The sequence below is a fragment of the Typopeltis vanoorti genome, chromosome 1 (genome assembly GCF_054136105.1).
Source record: "Typopeltis vanoorti isolate ZY-2024b chromosome 1, IOZ_Tvanoo_1.0, whole genome shotgun sequence".
Lineage (NCBI taxonomy): Eukaryota > Metazoa > Arthropoda > Arachnida > Uropygi > Thelyphonidae > Typopeltis > Typopeltis vanoorti.
This window is the reverse complement of record NC_143549.1, coordinates 69,034,492-69,050,082: the sequence shown is the minus strand read 5'-3', so window position 1 is coordinate 69,050,082 and position 15,591 is coordinate 69,034,492. Positions and strand designations below refer to the sequence as shown.

General features: G+C 35.2%; 1 protein-coding gene across 2 annotated transcripts in view; it reads right to left on the bottom strand.

Annotated features, from left to right (window-relative positions):
• LOC150110069 (copine-8-like) overlaps positions 1-9,327 on the bottom strand; it is a 294,861-nt gene extending 285,534 nt beyond the window's left edge. For both annotated transcript variants that reach the window (XM_090391056.1, XM_090391066.1), the window contains exon 1: positions 9,202-9,327. In XM_090391056.1, coding sequence (XP_090247182.1) covers positions 9,202-9,275 — 74 coding nt within the window. In that variant the 5' untranslated portion in view covers positions 9,276-9,327. The remainder of the gene's footprint in view (positions 1-9,201) is intronic.
• Positions 9,328-15,591: the final 6,264 nt, after the last annotated feature.

The window sequence follows — 15,591 nt, the reverse complement described above, 5'->3', positions numbered from 1 at the left end:
CACACGTTAAAAAAGGTATGTCAAAGCTCTTGTTAATTAATTATTATTATTATTCAGGCCTCCGTGGAGTAAAAAGACTCATCGTGGGAAGTCCTTCCTAAGAAACACAAAGTCTATCAAGATCCCCTCAATGGATATCTTGATAGACCATTCTCGCTCTCACCACTCCATCAGACAAAGCATTCCATGGTTCAACCACCCTCCATGCAAAGAAACCACTCCTCACCCTCTTGCGCACAGTTTCCTTTAACAACTTCCAGGGATGGCCTCTTGTCATCACGCCTTCCCGCTGTTCAACTAAGCGAAAGAACTCCAGAACTCCCCAGTGTCAATTTTGTAACCACCTCTCAATGGTTTAAAAGTCTCAAACATATCACCTCTCCTTCTTCTATCCACCAAACTCTACAGTCCACATTCCCTCAGCCGATCCTCATAACTATCATTGTACAGTCCTGAAACCATCTTTGTTATCCGCCTTTGTACATTTTCCACAGTTAATTTATCCCCTTCAAATCCTGGGGACCAAATCTGAGAACAATAGTCCAAATGTGGTCTGATCAGGGTCTTATACAATGGAATGATAACAGTTTTATCTCTGCAGGTCAGTGTCCTTCTCATTATTGCAGCAATCCTCTGTGTTACCTTTGCCACCTTTGCAATATGTCCCCTAAATTTCAGATTTCTATCAATCAAGCCCAGATCTCTTGTCCCCCTTACTTTCGCCAGTATAACTCCTCCCATAGAGTATGCAGTGTCCCATCGATGTTTCCCAAACCTCAAGACCTTACATTTTGCTGCATTAAACCGACACCCCCCAAATTCATTTGCCCATCTATCTAGCTTATTCAAATATTCTTGCAGCGCTGCTGCATCTGTACTATTACTAATAATCTTTCCCAGCTTTGCATCAGCTGCAAACAACTGAATATCCCCTTGCAATCCAATGACAATGCCATTGATATAAAGGTTAAACAATATAGATCCCAGTACTGAGCCCTGTGGGATCCTACTTGTAACCCTCTGCTTCCTTGAAACTGCCCCACCATACACAATTCTCTGATACCTATCACACAGCCAATCCTGAATCCAGTTGACCAACCACATCCAGACCCATGTGATGCAACCTAAATATCAGCTTATCATGTAGCACCAAATGCCTTTGCTAAGTCTAAGAAAATGGCAGTATATGCCTTTCCCTCATCAAATGCTCTTGTAATTTTATCATAAAAGGCTAGCATATTGCTAAAACAAGAGCACCCCTTCACAAATCCATATTGACTCTCACAGATAACATTACCCACATCTACCCAATGCACTTCCAGTTTGCTTCCAGTCTGCTACCACCCTTATGCAATTGCACTATCTTACCTTCCTTCCATTCCATGGGCACCTTTGCCGAAGCCAGACTTTCATTGAAAAGCCAGGTCAAAGGCACTGTCAGTTCCCCAGCACATTCTCTCAAAACTCATGGTGAAATACCATCCAGGCCTACAGCTTTACTGACATCCAGAGTACTCAGTATTTGAAACACACTCTCCTCCTGCACCTCTAAACCTTGAACATGCCCTATCCATCTAGTATTAAAATTTTCTCCTCCAGGATGAAATACACCAATAAAGTGTTCATTGAACAATTCTACTATGTCCTCTGCATCAGTCACTCTATTCCCATTTTTATCCCACAATATCATTCTTCCACAGTCATTTCTCCTCCTGCTGGCCACATATCTAAAAATTTCCCTAGGATTTTCTTTGGATCTTAGGTTTAATCTCCTCTCATATTCCAGTTTCGTCTTCCTTACCATACTAGCCACTCTTCTGGCCTGTGTCTTATACTCTTCATGCATCTTCTCTTCTCCTGTCTCCTTATATCTCTTCCATTGCCTCTTTTTCGCATGCAATTCCTGTTTAATATTGTTTGTCATCCACTTTACTCAAAATTGTGTCCTCTTGTTCACTCGTGGTATACAACTTACCATTGCTGCTAACAAATATTCTTTCATAATTTCCCACGCACTAATGATATCCCGGCCTTACAATTCCTCCCTCCATGAAACTTCCCGAAGTTGACGTCTAAGACTATTATAATCACCTGCCTTATAATTCCACATAAGTTCCCGTCTCTTTGATACTCCTGCATGTCTATTCATTTTCCAAGCCAACACCATATGGTCACTCTCTCCAACTGGTGGGAGAGATTATTTAGATCAGTTATTATCAACTCTTCTGATGCTATAACCAAATCCAAAACTCTTGAACCTCTTGATTCAAGATTCCCTCTATTACATGTTGCCTAAGACATTTGTCCCTCAAGAATTCTAGAAATTCCATTCCCTTATTGCTACATGCATCTTCCTCTCCCCAGTTTATACTACTGTAATTAAAATCTGCCATAACAATCATTCTTTTTGCACTTGACAAACTCAACTGTCTAAACATTTTCTGGTCCCCACCCTCTGTACTCCTGGGTCTGTAGCAACATCCAACTAAATATCCTGTCTTGCACACCTCTACCTCACACAATATGCTTTCAAAATCATTAGTGTCACTGCCTTCCAAAGTCTCCACTCTTAGAGGACATAGGTCGTCACTTATCATAAGCAGTACTCTACCACCACGCTTTCCCATGCTATCCTGCCGAAAAATACTGTACTCAGCGACTTCTATTCCTGTTATTATATCCTCTTCTGTCAACCACGTCACAATGATCCCAATAATTTTTGGCCAGGCTGATGCTATCTGCACCACCAATTCCTCTCCCTTATTCCGGATACTCCTGGCATTAGTATATAGCATATAAATGGTGCTGTTTCTATACCCAGCATTATCCCCTCTAGCCTCCACTGGGCTCAGTGTTACCTGATGTTGTCCCCCTTCTCCCAAGTACCCATTCCCACAAGAGGCCATCCCTGCTACCATCCTCCAGTCTTATTTAATCAAGTACTCAATCTCTCATACCTTCTGTTACTCATCATTAGTGCCTATTCTTGCCTTTTCTATTTCATTCAAGTTCTGTATATCACATTCACAAGAATGAAATACCTTTATGAACTGCACATTAACTTCAACTATATACTCTGCAGTAGTTAACCATTTTTACCAAACAATGTCATTTTTTCATAATCACTGTTTCTTCTACTGGCCAAATATAAAAACTCCCTGGGATTTATTTTAGCCTCATTACTGCACTCATATAAAAACAATAATGGGAGAGTACCAGTGTGGTTTAGAAATAAAAGATCCACAAATGATAATATTTATGCTACAAAATATATATGAAAAATGTTTAGAATACGATATGGAATTTCAGAATTTATATATTGATTTCCAACAAACATTTGATAAATTAAATAGGCAAGAAATGATACATATAGCTTGAAACATTAGGAATACCAGTAAATTAATTAGATTAATTAAAATTACATTAGAAGGATCAAAAGCAGTAGTTAAAATACAAGAGGAATTAACGAACTCCTTTGAAATAAACTGTGGAATAAGACAAGGAGATGTACTTTCATGGAGTTTATTTAATTTGGTACTTGAAGCAATAATAAGAAAGTTAAATATGAGAGGATTTATTAATAATAAATTAATACAAATACGTGCATATGCTACAATATAGCAATAAGTCTAGGGGAAAAGTTTCAGAAGATTACAAATTAATGAACAGAAGACTAAATATATACAATGTGGAAAGACAGTAAATAAAAAATATTACAAAATATAATATAAGTGAATACAGTTTTGAAGTTGTAGACAGTTTTAAATATTTAGGTTCATTAATAACAATAATAATAACATCATTATTATTATATGGGTATTCCATGAAGTCAGAAGACTCATCATCGGAGCCCCAAACTATCAAAACAATATCTATCATACCTCTTCTTGAATTCATTAACAGATGAAGTGCTCACAACTGAGTCAGGCAATACATTCTATTCATTCACCACTCTCCAAGCAAAAAATCTAGTTCTCACACCCGTGTTAACCACACTCTTCCTTAATTTCCAGGGATGACATCTTGTTCACAGCTGAAATATTTCCCCTGCATCAATCTTATAAAAACCTGTTTAAATTAAACATATTTGGTCGTTTCATAATTAAACATATAAACTATTGTTTTAATACTGACCATTTACAAACATCTTACATTATAGCCTACCAGTTTCGCTAGCAAACTGTCTAGCTTTTGCAAGGCGTTTAACTTTTTCCAAACTCTGTAATCCACAAACTCCCAATCTATCAATTAGGGAGCATTTTTTTACACCACTCATCAACTTAGTCATTCTCTTCTGAACCCTCTCCACAACTTCCTCATCTCCAAGGAATTCCAGGCAACCAGACTTGATCACAGTAATCCAGATGTGGAAGTATCAATGCCTTATAAAGAGGAATAATAACCTCTTTATCTCTGGATTTTAGTGTGTTCTTCAATAACCAAGTAATCCTATGTACTATCTTGGACACCTTAGCAATGTGCCCTCTGAATTTCAACTCCTTATTCACCAACACACCCAAGTCCCTAGCCTCATCGAGCTCTTGGAGTACCATTCCATCAATGTGGTATAAAGCTGGTTATCTTTTAATCCCAAAATGCACGACTTTGGGATTAAAAGATAACCAGCTTTGAACTTACATCCATTATCTTTTGCCCATTTTGCCAGCTGATTTAAATCATCGTGCAAACTCTCACATCAGCTTGATTTTTTACTGCGTAATTACACTACCCAACTTTGCATCATAAACAAACAACTGAATATCTTCCTTCAAGTCATTTCCTATATCATTTATCATCATCATCATCATACGTATCAAGGATTTAGGCCTAGTGGCCTGTTCCGGCTTTAGAAGTCATCGTTGAATCGTTTAAGAGGACGTCCTGGTTTTCTTTTTCCTAATGGCTAGAACTTTAAGGCTTGTTTTGGTAGTCTTTCTGTTTTCATTCTTTGAACGTGTTCCATCCATTTATGTTTATATTTTTTAATTTTTTCTATTACTGGTTCCTGGTTTAATTCTTTAATGATATCTTCGTTTCTTTTGTGATCAAATAGGGTACACTTTGCAGTTTTTCTCATAAACTTCATTTCTGCTGTTGTTAATCTTGTTTGTTTTATTGTCCAGATTTCGCTTCCATACATTAAGACTGGTAGGGCTAATGTATTGTATAGTTTTAGCCTGGTTTGTTTTTGAACTAGGTTTGGTTTAAATATAGAGTTAATTACTCCTGTTATTTTTAAATATTTTGCAATTTTTATGTTTATATCGTTTTCATTTTCATAAGTGATCACACATCCTAGGTAGTTAAATGAATTCACCATGTCCTAAGATCTTGTTATCTATTACTATTTTAGTTCTTGCTGGATCTTGTCCTTTAAAGGCCATAGTTTTTTAATTTTTTCTGTTGATATTATCATACCATAATCTTTGGACATTTCATTTAGATTTAAAATAGCTTTCTGTAAGTTATCTTCAGAATTTGTAATTATTATTTGGTTGTCGGCAAAGATGAGAGTGTTTAAGTTAACTTTAGGTGAAAGTTTAATTCCTTGATGTAAATTTTTACTCCATTTTATTATTATTTCATTTAAGTAGATATTAAAAAGAGTTGCTGAGAGGGGACATCCCTGTCGGATCCCTTGGTTTATCTCTCTTGTATATGATAGCTCGTGATTTAATCTTATTTGTATTTGATTATTTTCATATATACTTGTGATAGCTTTTAGGATATTATTTGGTATTTGTCTTTCTTTTAATATGTTAAATAATATGTTCCTTTTAACTTTGTCAAATGCTTTTTCAAAGTCAATAAATGCAATATGTGTTTCTAAATTATATTCTCTTCTTTTAGGCAAAAGGCTGGGTCTATACATGATCGTCCTTTTCTAATTCCATTTCGTACCTCTAGAATAAAGTTTTTGGAATATTTCATTAGTTTGTTATTTAAGATTCTGCTATATATTTTGTAACAGGAATTTAGTATACTGATACCGCTATAGTTTTTAGGGTCATCTCTATTACCTTTCTTAAAGATAGGAATCATTGCTTTTTTCCATTCTATTGGGGGGATACTAGTTGAGTAAATTTTATTTAAAAATAATAAGAGTCTTCCTTTGAATCTTGTTCCTGCGTATTTATATAGGTCTGAACCTAGCTTATCTTCTCCAGGTGATTTTCCATTTCTTGTTTCTTTCAGGCTGATTTCTAATTCTTCTTCAGTTATTTCCTTTTCATTTTCGTTAATTGTTTGCCAGTTGTCTTTTTTAAAATATTTGTCTGTCCACAGTTCTGTGTAGTAATTTAGAATTCTTCTAATTTCAATTCAGTGTTTCATTTTATGTTTTCTTTGGAATCTGCATTTAGGTGTTTCAAAATCTTATATACATTGGGTCTTATTTTATATAAATCATGTTCTAAATTAGAAACAAATTTATTCCATGATTCTCTATGTCTTTTTCTGACTTCTCTTTTAGCTATGGCTCTTATTCTTTTATATTCTATTTCATCTTCTAATCTTTTACTGCTTAACCATTTGTGATAGGCTTCTTTTTTCTTTTTGATTATTTCTTTGATTGTATCATCCCAGATCTTCAGTTTTTTTCTTTTATTGAATTTTTTGGTCTTTCATTTGCTGCTGCATTTAGTATCGTTTTTATATTAAGCCATTCTATTTCTATTTCTTCATTTTGTTTTATTTTATCTAGATATTGGTTAATTCTTTGTTCATATAGCCATTGTGCATTTGTGTCATTCAATAGTCTAGTTTTATAAACAAATGTTTCAATTTTTCTTTTTGTTTTTGTTACTTGTAGCCATTTAGGTGGTAATCTTAATTTTATTTTAACAAGGAAGTGGTCACTGCTTATTTCATATCCTCTGTGAACTCTAACACCTAGTGAAAATTTTGATGTCTTTTCATTTAATATGAAGTAATCTAATATTGATTTCCATCCTCTTGCTGCCCAAGTATATTTATGTATGTCTTTATGTTTATAGAAGGAATTCATTATTTTTAGGTTATTATAAACTACAAAGTCAATCAATTTTTTACCATTTCTGTTTAGAGTGTGTTCTCCATGTATTCCTATATTATTATTAATTTTTGTGTTTCCAATTCTTGCATTTAAGTCTCCTGCTAAAATTATGTAATCATTTTTATTTATTTTATTATATATATGTTTTGTAGCTGACTATAAAAATCAATATTATCCTGTTCTCTTCCTTCTTCTGGGGCATATAAACCAATTATTGTTAAATAGCCTCTATCTATTTTTATTCTAGCTTCTATTATTCTTTCATTCCATAATTCCTAATGTTTTAACTGTTTTGAAAGGGAGTTATGAATCCAAATCATGACTCCTGCTTGTGCTCTTTGGTCTCTGTCGGCTCCACTGTATATCATATTAAAATTTTTCTCATAGTTCCTTTTAATTTCTTTTTTGTTTCAGTGATTACTGCTATTTTAAAATTTCTTTCATTTAATAACTGGTCTAATTCTATTTCTTTATATTTATGTACAAATTAAATAATAACAGCCCAAGCACAGAGCCACGAGGCACACCACTGGCCACCTGCTTCATCCTGGACTCTTCATCCTCCATACACTACTTTCTGGTATCTCTCCATGAAAACTGAAGAAATTAATAATAGAATCATAGCTGGAAATATATGTTATTATATTTATAAAAAGTTAATGAGTAATAAGATTCTTAATCGTAATTCTAAATTAAAACTTTATAAAACAATTATAAGACCTGTAACAACATATGGATGTGAAATGTGGCCATTAACACAAAAAAGATATAAATAGACTGAGAATCTTTGAAAGAAAAATATATGGACCAATAAAAGAAGAAAATGGAATATGGAGAATTAGAACAAATAATGAACTTGAACAACTAATTTAATGGTGAAGATATAGTAAGATATATAAAGAATAGTGTGGTTGGGGCTTGTAGAAAGAATGAAAAAAGATAGAGGAGTTAAAAAAATATTTGAATGGAAACCATTAGGTCAAAGGAAGAAAGGTAAACCAAGAAAAAGATGGAATGATGATGATGTACAAAAAGATCTTACAACTTTAAAAGTTAAGAATTGGAAGAATATTGCACAGAAAAGAAAAGAACAGCTAAAAATTGTTTTGCAAACTAAAACTTACGAACAGTTGTAAAGCTAGAAGAAGAACTGCAATCATAATGCATTTTTGCTACCCTTTCCAAGCTTCCTTGATTGCTTTTTGTACTCCTGATGCAAATGGTTGTTACCACTCCTCCTGTACTGCCTCCATTAATACCTTCTTCCAGACTACATGGTTTAACTCTTCAATCATCCATTTCACACTTGCTCTATTTAACCTCTTGACCATTGTAATACATTCTGCACTGTCTTCACCAAATAGTTTCTGAGTAAGGTATAAGCAGCATTAATCTCCTTTCCATCCAGTTCTTCATATAAAAGCCTCATAAAAATTCTGTATAAAAGCTCTTAAACTAGTAAATAAAATACTGTAATATATAACTGTTAGCTGTCACCTCCAAAACGAGTCAGTCTTACTGGAAATGTACATTATGCTAAAACTGCACTTAAAAGACTTCATTTCTGATGTTCTGTTAGACTATCAGAAAAGACCACAGATATCAGAATATTTCTGTACCTCTTAGAAAACTTATAAATATCGGTGTTTTCTAACAGAACCAATAGAATTTGGTTCAACTGGAACCAAATTCTAATATTCTGATGAAATACCACCCTTTCCACACTGAGAGCTGGCTTTTGGCTCTAATGTGTTTCACAATATGAAGAAATCCTTGTATATGACGTGAGGTCGGAAAGAAAAACCCACTCTTCAAATATGTCTAATTAGTTCCGGTTCTTGTCATGATCGTTACTTCCTCCCTCCCACTTGCTTAAAAGATTATTATTATTATTATTATTATTATTCTATTTTTTTATTATTATTATTCGTGACACCTGTAAGGAGTTCGAAGACTCCTCAAGATGGGAAGATTAAATTTCCCGCTTAACAGCTAAATATCAATGACGATTACTGACAACCTAGCAAACCGACAAGGAAAACACACGCAATTTAGACAAAAATTAGAACTACCAGCGTAATATTGGTCTCGCGCCGATGAAGTTCATATGGATACATCAGCATCATCGTACTAAATAAATTATTACAATATTAAAAACACGTGCTTACCTGCAAGAAATACCAATTTCTATTTTAGTAGCAGGCAGAGATGCCACACCAGGCTGGAATACTGACTCTGCCATTTATATTACGAGTATGTATAACTTTTAGTATCTATTAATATGAAGATAGCTATTAAAGAGACAGTTCAACTCTACTGTACTCTGCTTTTTTCATTCCTATGAGAAACACGTTTGATCTCTGTGTATGACGAAAACATTGTGATGTAATATACTCGTAGCTTCTAGTTCGCGTATTTGATCTCTGCGTATGACGAAAACATTGTGATGCAATATACTCGTAGCTTCTAGTTCGCGTATTTTTCCCTCACAGATATAAAACAGAATATACATTACCATGTTTTCTGTTATATAATTCTTAATCACTTCATGGATCAACATTTATTTCGAAAAACTGCCACAACAACACACACAATCACAAAACACATGATCACAACTTCCAGACGTAGACATCAAACATTACTGTAAATACAACTTTGGACAGCAATATTAAGTTAAATGTGACTCGCAGCCGAAAACGCGCCAAAAGATATTTAATGTGCGCATGAGTGTGACTAAAGTCACATGTAGCAATTTTCAATATTTTGAAGCTTAAAGATTAGGAAGAAGTTTAGGAGAGACATTAAGCCGTCCAATCAAAGAATCTATGGCTCAAAGTGGATTGCATACCGGTAAGAACAACAAGAAGAAATTCTTCATCCTACGAAGAGAGAAAGGAAAAAGCACACAAGTGCGAGAAACTGGGGGAAAAAACGAGAAAGTATTGTATGGGGATTCGATAAGAGGTATATTTCCCAGGCACGAAGTTAAAGGACGTTAGTGAAGCTGTAAGTACGAAGAAAAAATAAGTGAGTAAGTTAATTATTTTGGCAGGCAGGTACAAATGATTTGAAAGGTGAAATATATGCACTTTGAGAGGATATGAAAGAGTTCTTGCAGAAGCAAAAATAAAGAGTAAGAAATTAAAGATTATACTATACGTCTACCTTGCTACCTTGGTATGAGAGGAGAGAATTGAGAAGGGTCAATGAGAAGATTGTACAGGAAGAATGGTGTGTGTGTGTGTGTGTGTGTGCAGTTTATAGATACTTGGAATGAATTTGATAGACGAAAGTACCTCTATATGTCTGAGCACATGAATGGCTTTGGGGTTAGATGCTTGGAGAAAATGTTGTTGAGAATTTGAAGTGCAAAACTAGGGAAACTAGAAATATTAGGGAGAGAAGCAATTAAGCATGTGTTTAGCCACCCCCTGAGATAAATGAGTGTCAGTGCAGGAATGACTGTGTAGAAATCAGTGGCGACCTGTATATAAGCACTGTGACACTGCAGCACCATAAGGAAAAAATGAAATTTTGTTTGTGTTTATAAATAATAACAATGCTTACATTATATAAATGCAATACAACATGTAAAAGGTTACAGCTTATGTTTTGACATTGATTGAATAGTTAATAATTGGAATTGTTCGATTAACGCTTTAGATTACGAAACAAAGGCACTGCGATCTAATGCCGATATTCGTTTGCTCTTGTCATTGCACGTTACGTCATTCCCAACTGTAACTGCTCAAACGGCAGTGTATTTTTAGTATGCTGACGCACCTTATTTCTGTGAGATCATCATCAACAACCATGGAAATAAAACTGCTCCTTTATCAGTTGATGATTCGACCCATTATTACTTATGCGTCCCCAGCCTGGAGCCACACCTCAAGTACAAATATCCTCAAACTACAGAGAGTGCAAAACAAATGTCTCCGCATGATCTTAAACGCACCATGGTATATCAGAAATGTCCAACTCCACCGGGATACAAATATCCCATACCTCTACTCTTTCCTGCAGTCTTCAGCAGTAAAGTTCTTCTCAGCATCCTCTTCACATCCAAATGAATTAGTGCAACAAGCAGCAAATTATGATGAAACAGACTACTCAAAATATAGGAGACTCGAGGCCATCCTACTTCCAAATGAAGATCTTTAAATCGCACCCACTCAGGCAGAGTACTTAGCTCTTAAACCTTTCCTCACACAGCAAGGATTATAAAAGCATTTTGCTTCAACCTTATAGTCAGCAACGCCTTGCGTCTTGCGTCTTGCAACCATGGGTCCAATGACCATAGATGCTGCTGCCATCTTGATATGATTCTTCCATTGCATTCTATTTTGTGCAAGATGAATCAGTTTGCGTATAGAGTTTCTGCACCATTTGACGATGTCATCGCCCCATTCTCAGTTTGTTCTTTCCTTCAATTATTCAAACAGCAACGTTTTTAGTTTTCTCTCATCATCCATTCTACATATATGGCCAAATAGATGTAGTTTCGTTTTGATAATTTTCTGGATCAGGTTTTCTTTGGTTGTATTCTTCTGTAGATTTCCTCATGGTTCACTTTCTGTATCCAGCTTATTCTCAAGATCTTTTTATAACACTTCCTCTCAAATGCCAATATCCTCCTTTCAAATTCTCTCAGGAGTACCAAGGCCTCGCATTCATAGAGCATGCTGCTGAAGATATCTTTCTGTGAGATATGGAACGTTTATTATTGGTGCGAGTGCGTGGTGAACTATTTTTTGTAAATCTTATTTTATTTTGTTAAAATAACATATAATTATTTATTTCTTATAGACATAAGGCTGAATTATGACGAGTGTCACTGTTGAAAATATGAAAATAATTATATTTTTTCAATTATAGTTACACGAAACAAATGCACTGCGATCTAACGCCGATATTCGTTTGCATTTGTCATTGCTATTATTGATACGAAACTTTTATTATTGGTGTTTGTTCGTGGTGAGGATGAAATATTTTTAATAAAGCAATTTTTAATATGTAGGAAAAAAAAGTTTTTTTTTTTTTGTATATGCAACACCCCCGCTTAAAATTTTTGCCGGCCACCACTAGTAGAAATAGCGACCATGGGATAGGTAAGTATGAATGCATAGGAATGATTGTGCAGGAATTGTCAAGAGCTGGGCATTGCTTCTTGGGCATCGAATCTAAACGAGCAGGTAATGACAATAACTGTGGATCAAAGAGGATGTTGAAAGGTATTTACACAAATGCCTGAAGTATCAGATATAAATGAGAGGAGTTTTTCTCATTGGTCGGCTCCACATGACTCAAAATTATTGGCATCAGCAAGTAATTTGGGTTGGCAAGGAATGACGAAGTTATGAGAATAGAATGTAATGACAGCCTGGTTGGCCGAATGGTTAGCATATCCGCTCTCCAGCCAAAAGGCTGCCGTTCGAATCCTGCCATAAGCATGGATATTTATGATTGTCTGTGAAAATACTAGTGGTGGTGGTCAGTAGATGGCGTTGGTGTAGATGATGCGGTTCGCTGTAGTTCGTGGACTGAGTGGTGGAGACAGAGAGTTGTAGAGTAGTAGATGCCCTCCCTTGATGAGTCTTTGGACTCCTTGGAGGTGTCAAATAATAATAATAATAATAATAATAATAGATAGATAGATAGAAAGAGAGGTACTATTAATGAGAGCTGAAGAACTACAACCAACAAAGATAGAAGTTAAGAAAGATTGTAGAATTAAAGGAAGTGGTTCATTTGAAAGTGTCTGGCATGCAATAGAACCAGTAGCGCAAAATATATTGTTGGTTGCTGCTATAAATCTAGTAGTACAGAAGAAGAAGTGGATGATATGAATCGGAGAGGTACAGAAAGAGAGGTACTCTTAATGAAAGCTGAAGAACAACAACCAACAAAAATAGAAGCTAAGAAAAATTTTAGAATTGTAAAAAGTAGTTCATTTGAAAGTGTTTTGTGCAATAGTGCAAAATATATTGTTGGTTGATGCTATAAATCTGGGAGTCCAGAAGAAGAAGTGCATGATACGAATCTGCAGATTAGCACAATGAGCGAAGGACATGCAATTATCATGGGAGACTTCAACTGTGGGAATACAGCTGAAGTCTCCCATGATAATTGGAGACTAAGGGATAACAAGTAAAGAAAGATAAAGAAGTTATTATCCCTCTTTGTAAGACTATATCTTGATTACTGCACACAGATTTGGTCACCTGGGTTTCTTGGGGACCAGGAGGTGGTTGAAAAGATTCAGAGATGGGTGACCAAGATGGTGAAAGGTCTGCAGAATACTCCCTATTAGTGGTGGCAGGTGAAAATTTTAAAATATATATATCTTAAATTTTAAGCTGCATATATATTAAAAAAAAAAAACTTTTTTTCCTAATCAATAACGAATTTATTATTAAATAAATTTACATATTAAAAAATTGCTTTATTAAAAATATTTCATCATCACCACGAACAAACACCAATAATAAAAGTTTCGTATCAATAGCAATGATAAGCGCAAACGAATATCGGCGTCAGATCGCAGTGCATTTGTTTCGTGTAACGATAATTGAAAAAATATAATTCTTTTCATATTTGCAACGGTGACACTCATCATAATTCAGCCTTGTATCTATAATAAATAAATAATTATATGTTATTTTAACAAAATAAAATTTACAAAAAATAGTTCACCATGCACACACACCAATAATAAATGGGTGGAATGCTTTGCCAGAGGTGGTTGTGAATGCTTCAACTGTGAATGAATTTAAGGAGAGGTATGACAGGTATTGTGTTAATAATGGTTAGTGTGTCAATGTCGGGTCTTTCTTAGAACACTCCACCGATGTGTTGAAGATGTGAAAAATATGTACAGTTTCTGAAGGACATCAAAAAATGCGAAGAGTACGGAGAGGATTCGGCAGCGCAAATATCAATTAGAGACAGAGAATGTCCAGCGCATGGTGTGAATTCTGTCAATGGATTAACTTCAAGAATTCTTGCTTGCAGTCCTGTGTACTTGCCTGACATGTTACTAACATTATCATATGGCTGCCCTCTGCAATTTGCTACATCAATTCCAACCTCGTTTAGTGAAGTTAAAACCGCCTCTCGTAACTCTTCAGATTTGTGACTTATGTTACGAATGAAACGCTCCAGAGGAGTTCCATGTTCTTTCACATATCGTACAATGAAGGATAGCTGATCAACGTGAGACAAGTTTGGTGTTGAGTCAACACTTGTGGAATAGTGCTTAGCTATTTTAAGTTCTTCCACAATAAATTTGATTTCTTGCTCGTCCATTATATTAATAAATTCTTCATACGTGGCAATGGAAAAGGAAACGAAACCTTTTCATTTTTTCCCGCTTTTGGCAATGTGCTCAGCAAAAAAGGGATCAAATTCACTGTCCCTATTGTCTTTGTGTCAAGTTAGTGACAACAATACAGTAGCTTTCCGTGCACGTGTCTCGGTCTGTATAGTTATGCAGAATCTGATTACATGCCAATATGCTTGCAGACAGTGGCGTAGCTAGGGGGATGCGATCCGCCCCGGACGGCACTTTGAACCATTTTGAACTTTTGCAGTTAATTCTAAAATACAGTCTCGAGAACTAAGTTCTAAATATTGTAATATTACTGCGAATTTTCCTCACAATTGCTGTAAGTGTTGCTAGTTGTGAGAGGAGTTTTTCTAAATAAAATTTGATTAAGAATTACCTACATTACTATGAAATAGACTACACCAATGTCAGCGACGATTCTGCTAACAGAAAAATAACATTTTAGAATGTTGAAATTAAAGTTTTACTTCAAAACTAAACATAGTGTTTTAATTTATTTCCCTATATGTCGTTTTGACTTTTTGTAGTATTTTTGTGTATTGAGAGGGACGGCAAGCTCAGGGATCGCCCCAGGCGGCAACAGATCTAGCTACGCTACTGCTTGCAGACTAAACCTACAATCAGGAAAAGAAAAATATTTCTCTACTTGTGAACAGTGCAGCATATAAGGAACATGTTATAATTACAAAAATGAGAGCCTGGAAATTTCCGCCGCCTCTCAAAATTTGCCGCTCTAGGCCCGGGCCTATACCTAAATACGCCACTGGTCATGTTATGACATAAGAAGCTACATTGAATGAATATCATTAGGGCATGAGAAGCGGTATCAGAGCGCAAAATCTAGATTCCGGAGAATAAACAGAGTATGAATTAAATGGACGTGTAGCAATATAAGGGACAGGATCTGCACAAAAAATAAACACCATTCTCCAAAAGTGCAGAGTGCCATCTCTGCGCTTTTGGGGGAATTAAAAGTGCTAGAGAATTTATTTATATATTGCTAACTTGTTTGTGTTATTTTACATATATTTTAATTCCCTCGGCGATCTTGAATCCTAGAAGGCGTTTATTAATGGTATTAATAATAATACTCACCCCCCCCCAACACACACACTCCTTTCAGCGAGTTATGTAATTTATAAATCTTGTATTATTCAACACTGATTGCTAGGGTAAGCTACTCTCGAGTTGGGCGTTAAAACAACTTATC